Raw genomic sequence first — 21,435 nt, forward strand, 5'->3', positions numbered from 1 at the left:
GGACTGACATATCAAGAAAGGCTGGATCAACTGGGCTTGTATTCACTGGAGTTCAGAAGAATGAGAGGGGATCTCATAGAAACATTTAAAATTCTGATGGGTTTGGACAGGTTAAATGCAGGAAGAATGTTCCCAATGTTAGGGAAGTCCAGAACCAGGGGTCACAATCTAAGGATAAGGGGTAAGCCATTTAGGACCGAGATGAGGAGAAACGTCTTCACCCAGAGAGTGGTGAATCTGTGGAATTCTCTACCACAGAAAGTTGTTGAGGCCAATTCACTAAATATATTCAAAAAGGAGTTAGATGTAGTCCTTACTACTAGGGGGATCAAGGGATATGGCGAGAAAGCAGGAATGGGGTACTGAGGTTGCATGTTCAGCCATGAACTCATTGAATGGCGGTGCAGGCTAGAAGGGCCGAATGGCCTACTCCTGCACCTATTTTCTATGTTTCTATTCTATGTTTCTATGTGCCTAACAGCACATGAGGCAACCCATTTCTTCCACTACTTCACCTACAGCAGCTTGTGCTCTGAGTTGCCCTTTTCACATTGACATGTCGTTAGACTGAGTCACAACAGCCGACCGGGAGAACAGGCTAGATGCGATGGGGGTTACTAATCCAGTGCTATCGGATATGAATATCCTGCTGGATGTCAATCATTCAGGGACTGCTTACCACGGCAAATAGGGGTAGAAATTAGTCTGAACCGATTTTTGCTGGGGCATGCACCCGAACAGAGAGGTCTGAGGTTCGACATTGGGCCTCAGGCTTCATCTAAATGTTGTGGTTGAGCTACCAACGTATGTCACACCGCCACAGATAGCTCGACCTTCAGGAGGATTACATTTTGGGTCACTTGCTTCGCTGACAGTGGCCCTCAGGGGGGGGTTTGGACCGGGTAATGGCGGGCTGGGGTGGGGGGGGGGGGAATCGCTAGGATTGTGAAGTCAGAGAAAGGATTCCTGCTTCTCCTGGCTCCATTGAAATTGCCTTTAGTTGGCGTGCGTAGGGGCCGCTGAGCAGGGCAGACCCAACGCCTGCCCCACTCATCAGTAACTTCTTGTAATGGTGAGCTTTAACAGGCGTAAGGCCCCTCAATAACACATTCAAGGGCCTAATGCCTGTTTTATGAAGCCACTTGGGATTCCTAGAAAATGGGCCCCTCGAATTTAGCAGTGCCTGCTCAGATTGAGTATAAGCCGACCCTCTGCTAAATTGGTATGCTTTCCGCCCATTTATACCTGCAAAATGGGCACAATGTGTACCAATTTCTACCTCATAGACTTGCTTGAAGCATAGGAATTCCTCAGCGGTGTAGGCTGGGTACGTGGGAGACATAGAACATAGGCACAACATGACAAGACTGGCATGTGGGTGTATTAGAGTGTGACAAGATTACATTGGGTGCTTCCAGTATAAATGTGGATATTGGAATTGACGCAAAAATATGAGATTAGGAAGTAAGATTTTATAAAGAGGATGTGTGTACAGATACAAGATTATTAATATGCAGATATAAATTATAAATGATGGGGTAGAAATTGCACCGCCCCCCCCCCCCCCGGTTTAGATGGTTTTTAACCACAGCTGTGGTTCAGGTCGCCTCTTGAGCGACATTCCGGTCTTTGTTGTTTTTTTGTCCTTGGATCTGGAACTCGCTCTTAATGGGGCGGTGGCAACACTTGAGCGGATATGGGGCGGTGGCAACTTTAAGGGGAGAGCCTTTGCAATTTTAATACTTCGGCCCACTGGGCCACCAGGGAGGGTTTCGACTGGGCCAGCAGCCTGGCACCCAAGAGGGGCCTGTTGGCGGCCTGGACGAATCGGGGGGCATAATTGTTGGGCCACCATGGCAGTCGGCCGACACAAAAAACATGGTGGCAGCGGCAGTGCATTCTCCCCTTTAAGGGAAGCTGCATTGCCATTGCAGAAGGCCACAGCCTCACTGGACCACCGGGAAAAAACAGGCTTGGGCACCGCCGGGCGGGCCGAAGATTTTTAGAGGGGATTGTCGCCGTCAGGGGGGTAGATCGGCGGTGTGCACGGTGATGACGTGCTTACCACGGATCGGCAGCAGCGGAGCAGTAGTGGGAGATCGGGGCACTGCTGGGAAACCTTGGGAGGGAAATTGGGCTATCAGCGGCCATTCCATGGAAAGTCGGCAGCCATTCCACTCCACAGCGTGACCGCTGATTTGAGGTGGTAACAGGCCTTCAGGAGAAGGGAAATTTTGGTACTGATGTCTTTTTTTAAATCAAATTTTTCCATAAATTCCAGGATTTCAGAGGGTGGGGGGGAATTAGTAAAATCAATTTTCTCCTGGTTTTAGAATTCAAAACCTTGTAATTTTGTAAAGTGTTAGATTAAAAACAGCAATGCTTGATATGGAGAGGAGAATGATCGATATCTGAAAGAGAAAGCAAGGTTAACATTTCCTGCGCTATAATTGTTCTGATGAAAGGTCACAGCCCAAACATTATCCTGCGTTTCTATTTCAGATGCTGATCAACCTACTGTGCAATTTCAGCATTTTCAGTTCATGTATCGCATTTCCAGCATTCACATTTTTATTTTTATACTTGATTTTTTAAATATATCTTTCATAACTCCGTATGGATGAAACAAGTATAAATGCAATAAAAATAAATATAAAAACAGAAGGACTAGAAGTACAAGGGAAATTTACCAAAATATCTGAAATGTAAACAAAAATCTTGAGTAACTAAACTAGGTTGTGGTGGGTGAAATCCAGTCATTTAGTTTTAGACCAGTTTTTTGCAGCCTCTGTATTGTATGGCTGTAATGAAGACTTACTAATGAAATAAAATACAACAAACTGAACTGGAGATAGTGCTGCTTGTATACCATTGATTTAAAGGATTATATTGATTGCAGTTATTGTGAATGTGATAGATTGATGTAGCATTGTCATAGGTTTTTCAATAACAAGACACATTCAGTGCTTCCTTTTGTAGCTTATGTTTAAAAAAAACTGATAAGATACATCTATACTTTGAAATGTTCCAAAGAATTAAACCCTTGGAGTCCACCGGGTCTGCAATATCCTAACCAGCTTGTCCCTCACCCGTTTGTCTTATGCATCTGTGGTCATTCTAAATAGGGATGCACTACCTGCGGCTACAAGACTTCAAGATGTAAGATACCAGTTGGTAAAAAAAGAGAGAACTGCCAACCATCTGCCAGGTAAATCTGTGTGCAGATTTTTTTTTTTGTTTCCAACATACGTATCAAGTGATTTTTTTCAGTGAGGAAGCATGGACTTATTTTCCTCAAGTAATCACAGGTTGGGGGACCCAATTCACCTTTTTTTGTGCACTTGTATAAAACCAGACATAATTGTATCCACCCTATAACCATGCACTATTTCTAGTTGGGCACAGTACATTAAGAAAGGATTTTTGAAATAATTTTTAAATGAATAAATGGCAACTTATTTCACCTTGGCAGAAAAAAACAGAGAGAGAGAGAGAGAGAGAGAAAGAAGTTGCATTTATATAATGCCTTTCATGTCCTCATGATATCCCAAAGTGCTTTACAGTCAATTAATTACTTTTGAAGTGTAGTCACTGTTAACTAAAGTAGACAAACACAGCAGCGAATTTATGCATAGAAAGGTTCCACAAACATGAGATGAATGACCAGATAATCTGTTTTTGGTGGTGTTTGTTCAGGGATAAATTTTGGTCAAAACTCTCCTCTGCTCTTCTTAAAAAAGTGCCATGGGATCTTTTATAAAAACAGAAAATGCTGTTTTATTTCAGATTTTAGCATCCACGGTATTTTGCTGGTTGTATTGGGATCTATTATGTCCACTTGAACAGGCAGACAGGGGCTTGGTTTAATGTCTCCTGCGGGGACTATCGGCAGCATGGAGCCGGCATTCAGCGCGGCGGCCGTGACCTGCGAGGATCATCAGCAGCAGGTCGGGGCCTTAAAGGAGGAGCAGCGTGGAGCATACCACTTTAAAGTACAGCGCGTGCTGGTGCAGGAGAGCAACGGCTGTGAAGATGGCGACTGGATTGGATGTCACCAAAACCCAGGTGATTGGAGTGCGGGCAGGTACATCGGAGCGACGAGGTCGGGACCCAGGAGCGGCGAGGTCAAGGCGAAGGAGTAGTGAGGGCCCAGGGGCAGCACGGGCCAGCCCACACTGCGATATGTGTGCGCACTAGGTCCAGTCGTCCTGGTTACTGGGCCAAGACCTAGTATCAAGCCCGTGTGGTGGCTGGTGTGCAACGGCGACCACACATTAAAAAAATCCACGCACAGGCATCTTCAACATGTAGTTCGGGACCAGGAATATTAGGTCCTTCATTGAAACACCTGTGAACTCATCCCTTTTTGGCGTGGAAGCAAGTCATCCTCAATACGAGGGACCGCTTATGATAATGATGATTAATGTCTCTCTCCTAAAGACAGCAGCGCCAACAATACAATACTTCCTTAGTACTCCACTGGAGTGTCAGCCTAGATCATGTGCTGAAGTCCTGGAGTGATGCTTGAATCCATGACCTTCTGACTCAAAAACAAGAGTGCTACTAAGCTGATACTAAGTGGTAAATAATCATTCACTTCTATAATTTTATATTAAATCTATACATATTATCAATGGTACTAAAGCCAGGATCTTAACTAATCTCAGTAGTATTTTATGTACACAAAATTTGGGGATGTAATAACAGCCGTTCGTGTGTGTCACTTTGATTATGATCTTGTGAACTGGCAGTTCAGTAACACCTCTCTGATATTGTAGGGAAAGGACTTGAGCAAGGAAATTCCTCGGTCTTACTGTAAGGTACTTCTGTGAAATTAGTTTGGCATGCCTCAATCAAGCTCAAAGTATGTGTAGATCCACACAACAAAATTGTGAGTAATTTGGTAATGCACTAAATTGGAAGACTCACTCTGAGATGACTTTGTTTAAAACTGAAGTGTTACAGTGGTATAGTAGGGCAACCTACATTGTGATTAAAGCACATTGCTGGGGTTAGGATAATGGGAGCTTTACTTTTCTTCTCGCCCATAACGTGGTTAATTTAGCTAACACTGACACAAAGGAAAATTACTAGTTTTTAACTTTAGCATCATTTATTGTGATGAATATAAAAAACAATCGCCAAACAAAAAAAAGCACTAATGAGTGAAAGAGGATATGAGCAACAAGAAGAATATAAGGAATGAAAATAGAAGCATCGAAAGACAAAGAAAATGTTACCAAAGGAACAAGTGAAGATGCATAATTAGGAAAGATGTGCGAAGTTAATAACCCCAAAGGAGGTTGACATTTCATTGAATTTTCGTATTCAGTTACATTTACACCCACACAGTGTACATTCTGTGCCTATCATAGATGACAAAAGGAAGTTACTAGACTCGATGGATGCTTCAATGAAAATTGCCTTAAAAGTACCGTCTGCTTTTTTGGTGACTCACCGTGTTTATATAGGATAGATAAATGGATCAAAATTCGAATGTTTGTATGCAACGTTCCCCGTAAGTTGCGCTGTGTCCTGTGCAGTCTGCCTCTCCCAATGTGCCCAATTTATTGCGTATGGGTGGTACCCACAATGTAAAAGCCGGTGAGCGGCCTGCACAGAGCCTTGTGCACCTTAGCGGGAAAATTGTATGTGTGCCATTTTTAAGACATGATTTAATGGGAATGGGTTGCATAGCACAAGTGAATTATTTCAGAAGCAAAGGTATTGCTCAAAGTTTCATGAAGCTGTGTAACATAATTTAATTGAAGAAATGAACACAGGAATTATTGCCTTAAAGTATGTAAAATACCAAGGTGCATGAATCACTGATGAAAACAACCTGGTGCTTTCACACAACATATTAACTGATACTGTTTTGTTCATCGTATGGGATTTTTGAATAAGACCACCAATTTGTACTTAACTGTGAACAATTTTGTTCTGTGGTTCTGCATCCACTGCAATCTGAGTTGAGATGAAGGTACAATTTTCTGGCCCGTATCAGCACCCATTCTTGGAAACTTTGAGATTAAATGATATTCATGGTACCTTTTCAGATCTATGACATAATCTGACCCTCTTTTCAGACTGTTAATGCATTTGCCTTAAGGTAAATGGCATTTAAACTGAATCAGGGTTATTTTCCATTGAGTTATCTCCTATTTAAATGTAGTAAATATGATGTAGTGCAGCCATTAACTAGAAGATCACCACAAATTGCAAAATAAAGTTTGGATTATATTTCATGAAATTATCCTAACATGAAAACAAAAGTAAGAATCTTAGGGCTTGAACTTGATCAAAACCAAGGCCCGCTCAAGTGCCGTACAAAGGACCGCCGATGGCTGGCGAGAGACCGGGCGGTACTTTTCCAGGAAGAGCACTCTGAAAGAGATGGCAGTATCACCCGGTGGCAAAATGACGGCTTACGCCATCAATCTGGGTGGCAGCAGGCGGGAGCTCTCAATCTCGGCGGCAAACGCGATCCTCGCCAAAGTGCCACCGAGGATTGAGTCGGGTCCAGGGAGGGGGGAACATTGAAAAATAAAAATCTTCACAAAAAAAACAACCGGAACACCTTCAGGGGACCCCATACAGGTAAAATGATGAAAGAAAAAAAACTTAAAACATCTTCACTAACCTTTTCTTTTGAAGGTATTCGTAGTTACCCCCTGCCTCCATGCAACAGTCCTTCCCCCTGCTGCCGCCGACTCCCGCCCGCACCATTATGGCAGCTCGGTGGGCATCAGCGGGCGGTTGCCAGCGACACTCCCGTCCCGCCGGCAGCAGACCAAGGGGAATCTGTCACCGAGGGGAGAGCGGCAAAAAAACTCAGCGGTAGTCAGCAGTGGGCAGTACGGCCACCAATTTCGGACCCTTAAATTCTTGCAGGTTCAACATATAGTACTTGTGACAAAGACATGCCTTCCAAATGGTATGATTGACATCAAATCTAATGTTGTGGGTAAGTGAACCATCTAACTAGGAAATCAGAGATTTTGTGAGCTATTTTTCAAGAATTCATATGGCTTCTCTTGACATTAACAATAAGAGTATTTTCCTATATCTCCATCTTCAACCATTGAGATCATTTTTAGCTTGCTAATAACCAGCAAGAAGCATTTCCCCAACAGTATTGCTTCCAGTTTCAGTTTCATCTTGCTTTATTTAAGAAGTTGATAATCTTTGAGATATACTTCATTCTAGAGATTTGTAGCAAGTCCTATCTGTAAGATTTGGATCAAGTATAGAACAGGCTGTGCCTCAGATGTCTCAGCCATAGAACCTCACCACATAGAAGGAGGCCATTTGGCTGACCATTTCTGTGCTGGCTCTTTGCTGCAGCAATCCAAAACTAATCCCACTTCCCTACTATCTTCCTCTGCTTCCAATAATCCCCTTAAGAATGCAATAGTGTCTTTATTAACCACTTCCTGTGGCAAATATATAAAAAAAAGGTGCAACCAGAACTGAAACTAGTAGATTGGACAATCCTACTAGGAAGGGAAACTCTGAGAAAAAAATGGGGGGGGGGCGCAAAAGTGCCCCTTTCGTTAAGGTCTCTGGCTACCGGAAAACAGCAGCCAGGGCTCGTTGCGGAATGGATGCCGATTTTCCGTGGAATGGCTACCGTTGGCGCAATTGCCCTCAAGTGTTTTTCCAGCGGTGACCATATCCACCCCACTTCCCCCCCCCCCCACCCCCCACCTTTCGCTCCGCTGCTGCTGAATCCTCCTCAGTGCGTCATCAGAGCGCACATCACCGATGTTTAGCTCCGGAAGCGAAATTCAGCTGAGAAAGTCTTCTGGCCGCCGGCCAGTGCCCACGACAGCTTTTTCTGTCCATGCACTGCCTTTGAAATGGCTGTGCGGCTGCCATTAAAGGGGAGAACGCACTTCTGCGGCCGCCATCTTATTTATTTACAAATCATGTTAGATATATGGTGACAAATTACTATATTAAGGAATCATAACTATAAGAGCACTGATGAATTTTTTATCAAGATATTTAGTGTGATGTGCTATTTCAGATATAACTAAGATGAATTAATAAGAAAAACAGTCAGATTAATCACAGTTAAGGTTTTAGCAGATTAAATAAAGTGTACTCTCAACAAATTTGATCACATTGAGATTTTTATATTACTCCTGCTGTTAGTTAAATTATTTTTTCCTGTTTCTAAACAGGCTAAAATAATAACTACAAGATGGTATAACAACAATGACTTGTATTTATATAGCCCCTTTAACGTAGTGAAATGTCCCAAGGAGTATTATGAGATTTTAAAATATTGACACCGAGCTGCTTAAGTAGAAATTAGCGCAGGTGACCAAAAGCTTGGTCAAAGAGGTATGCTTTAAGGAGCATCGTGAAGGAGGAAAGTGAGGCAGAGAGGTTTGGGCAGGGAATTCCAGAGCTTGGGCCCTAGGCAACAGAAGGCATGGCCACCAATGGTTGAGCGATTATAATCAGAGTTGCTCAAGAGAGCAGAATTAGAAGAGCGCAGACATCTCAGGGGGTTGTGGGGCTGGAGAAAATTACAGAAATAAGGAGGGGCGAGGCCATGAAGGAATTTGAAAATAAGGATGAGAATTTTGAAATCGAGGCATTGTTTAACCAGGAGCCAGTGTAGGTCAGCGAGCACAGGGGTGATGGGCAAGCAGGACTTGGTGCGAGTTAGGACATGGGCAGCCGAGTTTTGGATCACCTTTGGTTTATGTAGGGTAGAATGTGGGAGGCCAGCCAGTAGTGCATTGGAATAGTCAAGTCTATAGGTAATAAAGGCATGGATGAGGCCTTCAGCAGCGGATGAGATGCGGCAAGGCTGGAGACGGGCGATGTTACGGAGGTGGAAATAGGTGGTCTTAGTTATGCTGCGGATATCTGCACAAGCTCGTTTCAGGGTCAAATATGACAACAAGGTTGCGAACAGTGTGGTTCAGCCTCAGACAGAAGTTGTGGAGAGGGCTGGAATCAGTGGCTAAGGAACAGAGTTTGTGGTGGGGACTGAAAATAATAGCTTCGGTCTTCCCAATATTTAATTGGAGAAAATTTCTGCTCATCCAGAACGAGATGTCAGACAAGCAGTCTGACAATTTAGAGATAGTGGAGGGATCGAGAGAAGTGGTAGTGAGGTAGAGCTAGGTGTGATCAGCGTACATGTGGAAACTGATGCTGTGTTTTCGGATGATGTCGCCAAGGGGCAACATGTAGATAAGAAATAGGAGGGGACCAAGGATAGATCTTTGGGGAACACCAGAGCTAACGATGCGGGGGCAGGGAGAAAAGCCGTTGCAGGTGATTCTCTGGTTTCTATAAAGATTTTTGAGCCCTGCTTTAAATCAATACCGAGTTTTTTCCTGCTAAAGTGTATCATTTGTATAGGCCACAAGTTTCCTCTTCCCATGGAATGTCAGCTATGGCCCAGTGGGCACTCTTGCCTCTGAGTCAGAAGGTTGTGGGTTCAAGTCCCACTCCAGAGACATGAACACAACAGTCTCGGCTGACACTCCAGTGCAGTGCTGAGGAAATGCTGCACTGTAGGAGGTGCCGTCTTTCAGATGAAATGTAAAACCAAGGCCCCATCTGTTCTCTCAGCGGACGTAAAACATCCCATGGCAATATTTCGAAGAAGAGCAAGGGAGTTATTCCTGGTGTCCTGGCCAATATTTATCCCTCAATCAATGTAACAAAAAGGGATTATCTGGTCATTATCAAATTGCTGTTTGTGGGATCTTGTGTGCATTTTGCTACCGCATTTTCTACAACCCAAAAGTACTTAATTGGCTGTAAAGCACTTTGGGATGTCCTGAGGCCATGAAAGGCGCTATATAAATACAAGTCTTTCTTCCTTTCTTTCCTTCTTTCATTTATCTATTTCCGATGCCGAGGTGTTTCAAAAGATAAACAAAGAAAAGATAAATAAGACTTTATTAACTTAATTTTTCATATTTGAACTAGCAGTAGTAACAATATCACTTTATGAGAACACATATCAACACATTTTTATCAAGTGAAGATTATTGCAGATATTTACAGTCCAAACGAGAATCCTACCTGTTAAAATCAAGCAAATAAAAGATACTTTCAGCGTTTGAAATTTAATAGTGTGGTTCGTACTTAAATATCCTGGGGTGACTGCTCCATTTTGAGTTTCAACCCTCTGCTTATTCATTTCAAAGTAAGTATTTATTATGTGAGTAATTGTGACAAGTAACCACAATTCTGAAACAGTTCTGTGAACACAAATTAACTTTATTATGCAGCAGTGTCTACCCTTAAGGTTATGGCAACCACAGACAGTTGAAATTATTTAATTAAGAGTAATAAAAATATTAATGTAAGTGCTTAGTCACTTGTATATATGACACTCTCGCTGGGATGTAGACAAATGCCTGTCTGAGGAGAGAGGAGAAATATCTACCTGCAAAATGGTTACCTTAGAGAGAAAAATCATTTGTTACCTGAAATAGTGAGCATGATAAAGTTGTTAGTTTTATAGTTAAGGTTTATGTCAACCCACAAAGTAACAATACTTGTATGTAGATGACCTAAACTAGAGCATACTTTTTTTGCATTCTTCAGGTAATAATGTAATAATGCTCTATTGGAAGCAGTTTTTACTGGGTAGAAATCTACTGTTGTTAATATTTACCTCATTTAATAAAGGTAAGAAAAAATTGTAATAAAGACAGAAATACTCAACAGGTCAGGCAGCATCTGTGAAGAGAGAAACAGAGTTAATGTTTCAGGTAGATGATTTTTTATCAGGAAAAGGTGGAAATTTTAAATAAAATCAGAAATTATTAGCAATAAACAACAGATTAATCAGCATCTGAATGAATAAAGAGTAAGTTCATGTTTTATTTTAGACCCTTTTCAGAATTGATTTCTGATAAAGGGTCCCACCCAAAGCTTAACTCAGCCTTTCTAATTTCAAATACGGACATCTTCATTGTTTGTTGCGCAGCGATCAGTGGAGTTGGCAGTGTAGCGGAATGAACTTCAACAACATATTTAAAGGCAAAATCAGAATGAATATGTCTTCCTCTTTAAAATGGTTTGCAAAAATTGTGGCTTCTGTAAATGATCTTCCAGCCAACGTTTTGTTTTAATTAATGCTAAATTTAGATTTAAAGAGGTGGCTGAACAAAAATAATCTTAAGTGGCCAACATGCAACCTACCCCAACACAATCTTTTATAGCTAAATGCTCATGTACACTCACAAGACTTGTACCAAGATATATACCTTTGTTTGAACGATATTGTGTATTGCCACTGTATCCCTGATTTTAGCATGAATGATGATGCATAGGCAGCATTACTAGTCTGGACTTTGTCTCAACAACTTCTATTCAATATTCAGAGGAGCGAACATGCTACTGATGTCTGCATAATTTGGTGTGACACATTAGTCCATGCTTCAGTAAGCATAATTGCAATAGTGACCCTATTCATTTCTAATGGAGATATTTGATCTTTCAGAAAATCTGTGTTAATGACCTTTTATGCTAAACAAATAGTCGATTACAAAAGTAACATCAAACAATATTTTTACATCCCAGTGTAACAACAAATCTTTAGTAAACCAAGAACGTATGTGAAATTCTTGCTTATCAACCGAAGATAACAGTTCTGGAATTGATACCAGCTCAGCTGATGTGTTGCTTGTTGTAACTCACCAAATCTATTCAGTCAGTTTCCTTTCCTTTTTTTGCTTCAATGAAAAAGGATTTGATATGGAATCCAAAATTTCCCACTTTATATCTAGTGACAGTACTGACCATCCTGAGATAAGATGGAGCTGATATTCTAACCCTACTTAACTGCGGCTACAAGAAAGAAGGGAAGGCCGCCTGTTATAAATGCAAGTTCTTCCAGCTGTAAGCAGGACAACAGCAAGGGTTCAGTATCTAGCGGGGGAGGAAATTTGCTCAGGTGCCCTCATGAGAGAAAATGTGGGAATTAAAGATGAATTTTTATGTTCCTTAAGGCCATCTCATTGACAGGCGAGTATTCCTGCACTCTATTGCAGAAACCGAGGCTGTAAATATGGATTTGTTAAACTGCACAGTGGACACGTACTTGCCTGCCTGTCCTCACCGCACAGCATTGCCCCCCAGTCATCAAGATCCACGCCGTTGCCCTGGAAACTGTGGACCACTTCCCATATCTCGGGAGCCTCCTATCAACAAGAGCAGGCATCGACGACAAGATCCAACATCGCCTGCAATGCACCAGTGCAGCCTTCGGCCGCCTGAGGAAAAGAGTGTTTGAAGACAAGGCCCTCAAAACTGCCATCAAACTCATGGACTACAGGGCTGTAGTAATACCCGCCTTCCTGTATGACTCAGAGACATGGACCATGTACAGCAGACACCTCAACGCTGGAGAAATATCACCAACGATGTCTCCGCAAGATCCTACAAATCCCCTGGGAGGACAGGCGAACCAACATCAGCGTCTTTGTCCAGGCCAACATCCCCAGCATTGAAGCACTGACCACACTTGATCAGCTCCGCTGGGGCAGGCCATATAGTTTGCATGCCAGTCACGAGACTCCCAAAGCAAGTGCTCGGAGCTGCTTCATGGCAAACGAGCCAAGGGTGAGCAATGGAAACATTACAAGGACAACCTCAAAGCCTCCCTGATAAAGTGCGACATCCCCACTGACACCTGAGAGTCCCTGGCCCAAGACCGCACTAAGTGGAGGAAGTGCATTCGACAGGGCGCTGAGCACCTCGAGTCTCAATGCCGAGAGCATGCAGAAATCAAGCGCAGGAAGCGGAAAGAGCGTGCGGCAAACCAGTCCCACCCACCCCTTCCCTCAATGATTATCTGTCCCAGCTGTGACAGAGTCTGTGGCTCTCGTATTGGACTGTTCAGCCACCAAAGAACTCACTTCAGGAGTAGAAGCAAGTCTTCCTCGATTCCAAGGGACTGCCTATGATGATGATGATGATATATTGGGGTAAATTTTCATCTTCACTGTATGGGTAGGAATTTGCAGAGCAGATTGGCCATTATAGATCTCAATGGAATGAAAACTGGGTGGGTTCTGTAACGGACAGGCAATCTGCTTTACCACCCGTGTGGTGAAGACAAAAAATTACCCTATTGTTGTTGAGTAAACATGAGTTAAAACCTGTCATCTTTGAAGTATGAAACTGGCTACTTGGTCAATTGGATTTGAATCAGGCTGGTCAAAGTGTTCTGATTCAAATGTCACCTTCCTTCTTCTTCAGTTTTACCCAGTAGTTCATGTGTTAGAGTATATTTTTATGCCACCTTGGGGCCGAAATTCAGTGCCGACAGAAATCTGGTGGTGTTGCCGCCTTTTTCCCACGATTAGCGTCGCTATGGTTGCGGTGGTCAATGGATCCATATTCAGCTTTTTTCCCCCAAAAAGTCCTCAAGCGCTAATTGCCCTTCAAAACTGATAGATTGCAGTGGTCTGGGTGGGTTAATTGGGGCGGTATTCCCACGGGGAAATTCACCCTTAGGGTGATTTGTAGCCAACGAGCCAGCCCTGACCGCCGCCTTCTGCAGCTAGGCCCGAGGAGGGAGGAGTTGTGTGCAAGGATGGCTGGTGCTGCTGCGGGAAGAAGAATAACGCAGTTTTCTGCCGCCAAGCTGGTGACCCTGATACAAGGAGTTGCGGAAAAGAGACGAGTCCTGTACCCAGATGTAGGGAGACCAACTCGCCAAGTGTTTAGTAATGCCTGGAGGGAGATCGCTGTAGAGGTGTTGGGACCTTCATCTATAATCTGACGGCGACCCCATGTAGAAAAAGGCTGAACGACATAATTCATTTGATGAAAGTGAGTACCTGTTCCACCAAATGCTCACCTTCCAGCTGCGAGTTCTCCTTCATCCTTCCCTTATTTCCCACCTTCACTCTTTAGTCACTGAAGCAGCATTTCATTGTTGAGGGCTCCGTGTGTGTACGCAATGAAGGCTCTCTCAGTTCACATTTGCAGCTGCATATTAGGGACACACACTTGTGCTCTCATTTCTGATGCATCATCATGGTGTTACAAACCAACCGTTCTTTGTTTTGCAGGCCAAACTTGCTCATAGTCGCTTTGAGCAAAGGAGGACTGGTGGTGGCGAGGCCGACATACAAATCCTCACACCGTTGGAGTCGAGGGTCGAAGCACTCGTGGGCAGACATGGTGCCTTCCCCGTGGCCCAGGGCACCGGCAATGCCGAGGAAGGTAAATTAAGGGGCTTCTTTAATGCTATCTCTCCCTGAATGTTGCAGCAGCTACTGTGCCTTTGCCTCTGAAAGTCTGCTACTGGAAGGCTCCATGCATAAATTCCCCACCCCCCCCCTCATGGCAGGCCTTCCCCCATTTGTGTTTGCAGATGAGCCGCCCTCCCCCCTGCTGTGGCCTCCGGCACTGGCGATGCCGATGTAGGCAGCATGGGTAAGTGAAGGCCTTCCTTTAATGCTCTCTCTCCCTGAAAGCGACAGTGCACACTATGCCTTTCCTTCTGAAAGTCTGCTAGTTGCAGGCTCCATGTGTCGTCGATTGGAGTGTGGGCAGGACCACCGGCGGGGCCCAGGTACAGCAGAGGAGTGGGGAGGTCGGGGCAGAGATTCGGGGAGAGATTGTGGCGAAGGAACAGTGAGAGATGGGGGCCCAGGTACAGCAGAGGAGCGGGTAGGTCGGGGCAGAGGTGCAGGGAGAGATTGTGGCGAAGGAACAGTGAGAGATCGGGGCCCATGAGCGTCGTGCTCGGAGCCCAGGAGAGGCAAGATTTCGCGGCCCAGAAGAGGCGAGGGCCCAGGGGCAGCATGGGCCAGCCCACACTGCGATCAATGGACAGTATGAGTATGTGAGCGCACGAGGTCCGTGCAGCAGAGCTTGGTCTCCAGTCATCTTGGTTAACCCTTGCCACTGGACCAAGATCTTGCTCTGTCAAGCCCGTGTGGTGGCTGATGTGCAACGACCACTCCACTTTAAAAGAATCCACGCACAGGCATCTTCCACTCTTCAATATGTAGTTTGGGACCTGGAATGTCGGGTCCCTCATTGAAACACCTGTGAACTCATCCCTTTTTTGGTGTGGAAGCAGGTCATCCTCGACACAAGGGACTGCCTAATACTATACTACTATACCATGCGTCAATCCCCTACATTCCTCTCACGGCAGCCTTTCTCCCATTGATGCTTGCAGATGAGAAGCCTAGTGGCAATCTAGGCGCGGGAGAGGATCCTCCTGAAGGACCGTCATCAGGCCTGGAGGAGAGCATAGTGAGCAGCGGCAGCCGAGGCGAGGGAGCTGCTCCTCCTGAGACACCGGATGATGAGACACGGTCATGAGGCCTGCAGGAGACCCTTGATGAGAGCCAGCCAGATGAGCATACTGGCAGCATTGAGGTCACTGAGGTCTCGAGCATTGCTGACACCCTCGATCTCACTCCATGTGATGCGATAGAGGAGGATACCACTGGTAGCACCGTGTCACTGCTTCCACCCACATGCGCCAACTCAGATACTGGGAGTGCGCGGTCTGATATAGATGAGTTAGTACAGGGGTCTGCACTGGGTGTTGCATTGGGGCCTAGTGGGCTGCAGCATGGTGACAAGGCGAGACAATCTCAGGTGCCATCTCCGGAGGAAAGTCGCATCAGAGTTCTGCTGAGGAGGACTTAGATGAGCCATTGATGTTGCGGCATAAGAATGAAGGGTGCAGGCCAGGCATTCGCAGATGTTGGGGGCATTGGCAAGGGTGTCAGAGAGGTTGTCGGAAATGAGGAGCATGGAGGAGTCCGACTCTTGCATAGTCGACAGCTTTGCCCACACCATGGAGCCCATCATTGCCAGTGTGCAGGCGATGGTGGACTCCCAGAGAGACCGTGAGGATCCAGCTGTAATGCCGTGACTCATTGGTGATGTGGCAGCTGCCATTTCAGCACAGGCGGGAGGAACTGAGCGCAGTGGTGCAGTTTGGAGGGGATGGCCGCGGAAGCTCAAAATGCTCTTATGCACTCCGGGCAACAGGCCACGGAGCGTCTTACTGCTGTTCCGTTTCCTGCTGAATTCCAGTTCCGTTTCCAGCTGTCCTGTGACATCATATGCCGACCTCTGGGCCTCCCGCTCCTCGCCGACCTCCGGGCCTCCCACTCCTCGCCGTGCTGTGGGCTTCCCACTCCTTGCCGACCTCGGGCCTCCCGCTCCTCGCTGTCCTGTGGGCTTCCCACTCCTTGCCGACCTCGGGCCTCCCGCTCCTCGCCGTGCTGTGGGCTTCCCACTCCTTGCCGACCTCGGGCCTCCCGCTCCTCGCCGACCTCCGGGCCTCCCGCTCCTCGCCGTGCTGTGGGCTTCCCACTCCTTGCCGACCTCGGGCCTCCCGCTCCTCGCCGACCTCCGGGCCTCCCGCTCCTCGCCGACCTCCGGGCCTCTCGCTCCTCGCCGACCTCCGGGCCTCCCGCTCCTCGCCGTCCTGTGGGCTTCCCACTCCTTGCCGACCTCGGGCCTCCCGCTCCTCGCCGTGCTGTGGGCTTCCCACTCCTTGCCGACCTCGGGCCTCCCGCTCCTCGCCGTCCTGTGGGCTTCCCACTCCTTGCCGACCTCGGGCCTCCCGCTCCTCGCCGTCCTGTGGGCTTCCCACTCCTTGCCGACCTCGGGCCTCCCGCTCCTCGCCGTCCTGTGGGCCTCCCACTCCTTGCCGACCTCGGGCCTCCCGCTCCTCGCCGTGCTGTGGGCTTCCCACTCCTTGCCGACCTCGGGCCTCCCGCTCCTCGCCGTCCTGTGGGCTTCCCGCTCCTCGCCGACCTCCGGGCCTCCCGCTCTACGCCGTCCTGTGGGCCTCCCACTCCTTGCCGACCTCGGATCTCCTGCTGTCGAGTGCGTTACTTCCCTGCGCCCCGCTGATTTCGGTTTCGGCACCAAACTGCATTTCCGATCTCTGCCTGCTCACAGCCCTCATCCAGGAAAGTAAGTGATTGGCTGGTTGACTGATTAGTATTTCTCTTTCTCTTTTATAACAGAGAGGGTGAACGGCCAGAGGTCGTGGCCCATATCGGGACCAATGACATCGGTCTAATTAGAGGGATGGCAGGGCAGCTCAGTCCTGTGGAGTGCATGTCCTGTGGCATTTGGGAAGTCCTGGATGCTTCACGCAGCCTAGACAACCACGTTTCGGAGCTTGAGTCACGACGGTGCATCCGCGGGGCTGAGAGCTACGTGGATAGCACGTTTCAGGAGGTGGTCACCCCGCAGCTTAAAAGCATGCAGGCAGATAGGAAGTGAGTGAATACCAGATGGAGGAAGAACGCTAGGCAGGTAGTGCAGGAGTCCCCTCCTGAGTCCATCTCGCTTTCCTACCGATATTCTTTCCTGAGCACCGGTGAGGGCAATAGTGCCTCTGGGGAGTGCAGCCAGAGCCAAGTCCAAGGCACCATGGGTGGCTCAGCTGCACAAGGGATAGGGACAAAGAATAAAAGAGCGTTAGTGGTGGGGGATTCAATAGCTAGGGAATAAAAAGGCGTTTCTGCAGCCGTAGACGTGACTCCAGGATGGTATGATGCCTCCCTGGTGCCAGGGTCAAGATGTCATAGAGTGGACGCAGGGCATTCTGGGGGGAGAGGGTAAACAGCTAGAGGTCGTGGTCCATATGGGGACCAATGACATAGGTAGAAAGAGGGATGAGGTCCTGCAGGCAGAATTTAGGGACCTAGGAGAAAAATTCAAGGGTAGGACATCAAAGGTAGTAATCTCCGGGTTACTACCAGTGCCACGCACTAATGAGTACAAGAACAGAAGGATAGAGAGGATGAACGCGTGGCTGGAGAGTTGGTGCAGGAGGGAGGGCTTTAAATTCCTGAGGCATTGGGACTGTTTCTGCGGGAGATAGGACCTATACAATCCAAACAGGTTGCACCTCAACAGCACCGGGACCAATACCCTCACGGGGAGTTTTGTTAGTGCTGTTGGGGAGAGTTTAAACTTGGCAGGGAGATGGGAACCTGAGAACAAATTCAATAGGGAAGGAAGTAAAGCTGAAATTGGAAAGCAAGAATGTAGAAAGTGAATCTGTAAGACAGAGGAAACAAGAGTTAGTAAGTAGTAATCAAGGAGGTCTTCCTGTGCTAAATGATACATACTTCAAGGCAAGGAGTATAGCGAATAAGGCGGATGAGCTTAGAATACAGGTAGACACTTGGGAGTATGACATTATAGCCATTACAGAGACATGGCTGAACGAGGGGCAGGTTTGGCAGCTCAATATTCCTGATTACAGGATTTTTAGACAGGACTGAGAGGGGGGGCAAAAAGGGGAGGGGTCACAGTATTGAGCAAAGAAACTATCACAGCTGTGAGGAGGGATGATATGTTAGAGGGATCATCAAATGAGGCCATAGGGGTCAAACTGAAAAATAAAAAAGGGGCATCACACTGCTAGGTGTGTATTATAGACCCCCAAACAGTGGGAGGGAGATAGAAGAGCAAATATGTAGGCAAATTTCTGTGAAGTCCAAAAACCACAGGGCAGTAATAGTAGGGGATTTCAATATTGATTGGGACAAATATAGTGTGAAGGGTACAGAGAGTGCGGACTTCCTAAAATGCATTCAAGAGAACTTTTCAATCAGTATGTAACAAGCCCAACATGGGAGGGGGCGGTTCTGGATTTAGTTTTGGGGAATGAAGCTGGGCAGGTGGAAGGGGTATTGGGAGAGCACTTGGGTGCCAGTGACTATACTTCAGTCAGATTCAAGGTAGTTATGGATAAGGACAAGGATCGACCAGGAATAAAAGTCCCAAATTGGAGAAAAGCTAACTTTGCTAAGTTGAGAAGTGATTTGACCATGGTGGATTGGAAACAGCTACTTGAGGGTAAATCAGTGTTGGAACAGTGGGAGGCATTCAAGGAGGAGATCAGGCCAAGCATGTGACCTTAAAGAAAAAGGAGTGGGAATAACAAATCTAGGGCCCCTGGATGTCTAGGGACTTACAGGGCAGGATAAAGAAAAAAAAAAGGAAAGCTTATGTCATATACCGACGGCTAAATACTGTACAACCTCTGGAGGAATATAGAAAGCTCAGAGGTGAAGAGAGAGCATGAAAAATTCTTGGCAAATAAAATCAAGGAAAACCCAAAGATGTTCTATAAATATATTAAGAGCAAGAGGATAACTAAAGAAAGAGTAGGGTCTATTAGAGACCATGAGGGTAATCTGTGTGTGGAGGCGGAAGATGTGGGTATGGTTCTTAATGAATACTTTGCGTTTGTTTTCACAAAGGAAAGGGGCAATGCAGATACTGCTATCGAAGAGAAGTGTGGAATTCTGGATGAAGTAAACATAGTGAGGAAGTATTAAGGGGTTTAGCAGCTTTGAAAGTGGATAAGTCCGCAGGCCCAGATGAAATGCATCCCAGGCTGTTGAGCGAAGCAAAAGAGAAAATAGCAGGGGCCTTGACCATCATTTTCCAGTCTTCTTTGGATCTGGGCATGGTGCCAGAGGACTGGAGGACTGCTAATGTGGTACCCTTGTTTAAGAAGTGAGAAAGGGGTAGGCCAAATAATTACAGGCCTGTCAGCCTAACCTCACTGATGGGAAAATGATTGGAAAAAATTCTGGAGAAGAGGACAAACCTACATTTAGAAAGGCAAGGATTAATTAGGGACAGTCAGCGTCGATTTGTTATGGGAAGATCGTGTTTGACTAACCTGATTGAATTTTTCGAGGAGGTAACCAGGAGGGTCGATGAGGATAGTGTGTACGATATAGTGTATATGGACTTTAGCAAAGCTCTTGATAAGGTCCCATATGGCAGACTAGTCACGAGGGTAAAAGCCAATGGGATCCAGGGCAAAGTGGCAAGTTGGATCCAAAAATGGCTTGGAGATAGGAAGCATAGGGTAATGCTTGATGGATGTTTTTGTAACTGGAAGGATGTTTCCAGTGGGGTTCCACAGGGCTCAGTACTGGGTCCCTTGCTTTTTGTGGTATACATCAATGATCTAGATTTAAATATGGGGGTATGATTAAAAAGTTTGCATATGACACTAAAATTGGCTGTGTGGTTGATAATGAAGAGGAAAGTCATGGACTGCAGGAGGATATCAATCTATTGGTCAGGTGGGCAGAAAATGGCAAGTGGAATTTAATTCAGAGAAGTGTGAGGTAATGCACTTGGGGAGGGCTAATAAGGAACGGGTATACACATTAAATGGTAGGCCACTTAGAAATGTAGATGAACAAAGGGACCTTGGAGTGCTTGTCCACAGATCCCTGAAAGTAGCAGGCCAGGTGGATAAGGTGGTTAAGAAGGCACACTGAATGCTTGCCTTTATTGGCCGTGCAGGTAGGTTATGCTTAAATTGTATAATACACTGGTTAGACCACAGCTGGAATACTGCGTGCAGTTCTGGTCACCGTATTATAGGAAGGACGTGATTGCACTAGAGAGGGTGCAGAGGAGATTTACAAGGATACTGCCTGGAATGGAGAATCTTAGCTATGAGGTCAGGTTGGATAGGCTGGGTTTGTTCTGTGGAATTATCTGCCCAAGGAAGCAGTTGAGGCTTGCTCATTGAATGTTTTCAAGTCAAAGATAGATAGATTTTTAACCAATAAGGGAATTAAGGGTTACGGGGAGAAGGCAGGTAAGTGGAGCTGAGTCCACGACCAGATCAGCCATGATCTTATTGAATGGCGGAGCAGGCTCGAGGGGCTAGATGGCCTACTCCTGTTCCTAATTCTTATGTTCTTATGTTCTCCTTGGAACAGAGGAGGCTGAGGGGAGATCACATTGAGGTATATAACATTTTGAGGGGCCTGGATATAGTGGCTAGCAAGGGCCTATTTCCATTGGTGGAGGGGTCTATTATGAGGGGGCATAGGTTTAAGGTGGTTGGTGAAAGGTTTAGAGGGGATTTGAGGGGAAGCTTCTTCATGCAGAGGGTTGTGGGGTCTGGAACTCACTGCCTGGAAGGGTGGTGGATGCAGAAACCCTCAGCACATTTAAAAGGTGCTTGGATGGGCACTCGAGGTGCTGTAACCTGTAGAGTTACGGACCTGGAGCTGGTAAGTGGGATTAGACTGGATAACCTCTTGTTGGCAGGCGCAGATAAGATGGTAAGTACTTTAGGGAACCTAATATGACCAGAGTGGTCTCCTGGACTAGGTTCGATCACCTGGATGGGTCGGAGAGGAACTTTCCCAGATTTTTTCCCTCCAGTTGGCTTGGGTTTTTAACTGTTTTTTTGCCTCTCCCAGGAGATCGTATGGCTGCGGGTGGAGTGTAAAACGTTGCGCTACATGGGGCATTGCAGTTGTGTGGAGCGGACTGGTTGGTCCGAATGCTCTTTACCTGTTCGCCATTGTTCATTGGTTCATATGCAATGGAATCTTGGTCTTTATTGCAAAGGGGATGGAGTATAAAAGCAGGGAAGTCTTGCTACAGTTATACAGA

The 21,435-nt window shown here is 46.2% G+C and overlaps 1 protein-coding gene across 2 annotated transcripts in view; it reads left to right on the forward strand.

The window, feature by feature from the left end:
* msraa (methionine sulfoxide reductase Aa) overlaps positions 1–21,435 on the forward strand; it is a 488,132-nt gene that overhangs the window by 425,337 nt on the left and 41,360 nt on the right. Inside the window, exon 6 of one of the 2 annotated variants that reach the window (XM_070884418.1) lies at positions 14,067–14,220. The exons of the other annotated variant lie outside the window; for it this stretch is intronic. Within the exon in view, the coding sequence (XP_070740519.1) occupies positions 14,067–14,220 (154 nt within the window). The remainder of the gene's footprint in view (positions 1–14,066; positions 14,221–21,435) is intronic. 2 annotated transcript variants of the gene reach the window in all.

Source organism: Pristiophorus japonicus, chromosome 7 (assembly GCF_044704955.1).
Source record: "Pristiophorus japonicus isolate sPriJap1 chromosome 7, sPriJap1.hap1, whole genome shotgun sequence".
In the NCBI taxonomy this organism is placed as follows: Eukaryota; Metazoa; Chordata; class Chondrichthyes; family Pristiophoridae; genus Pristiophorus; species Pristiophorus japonicus.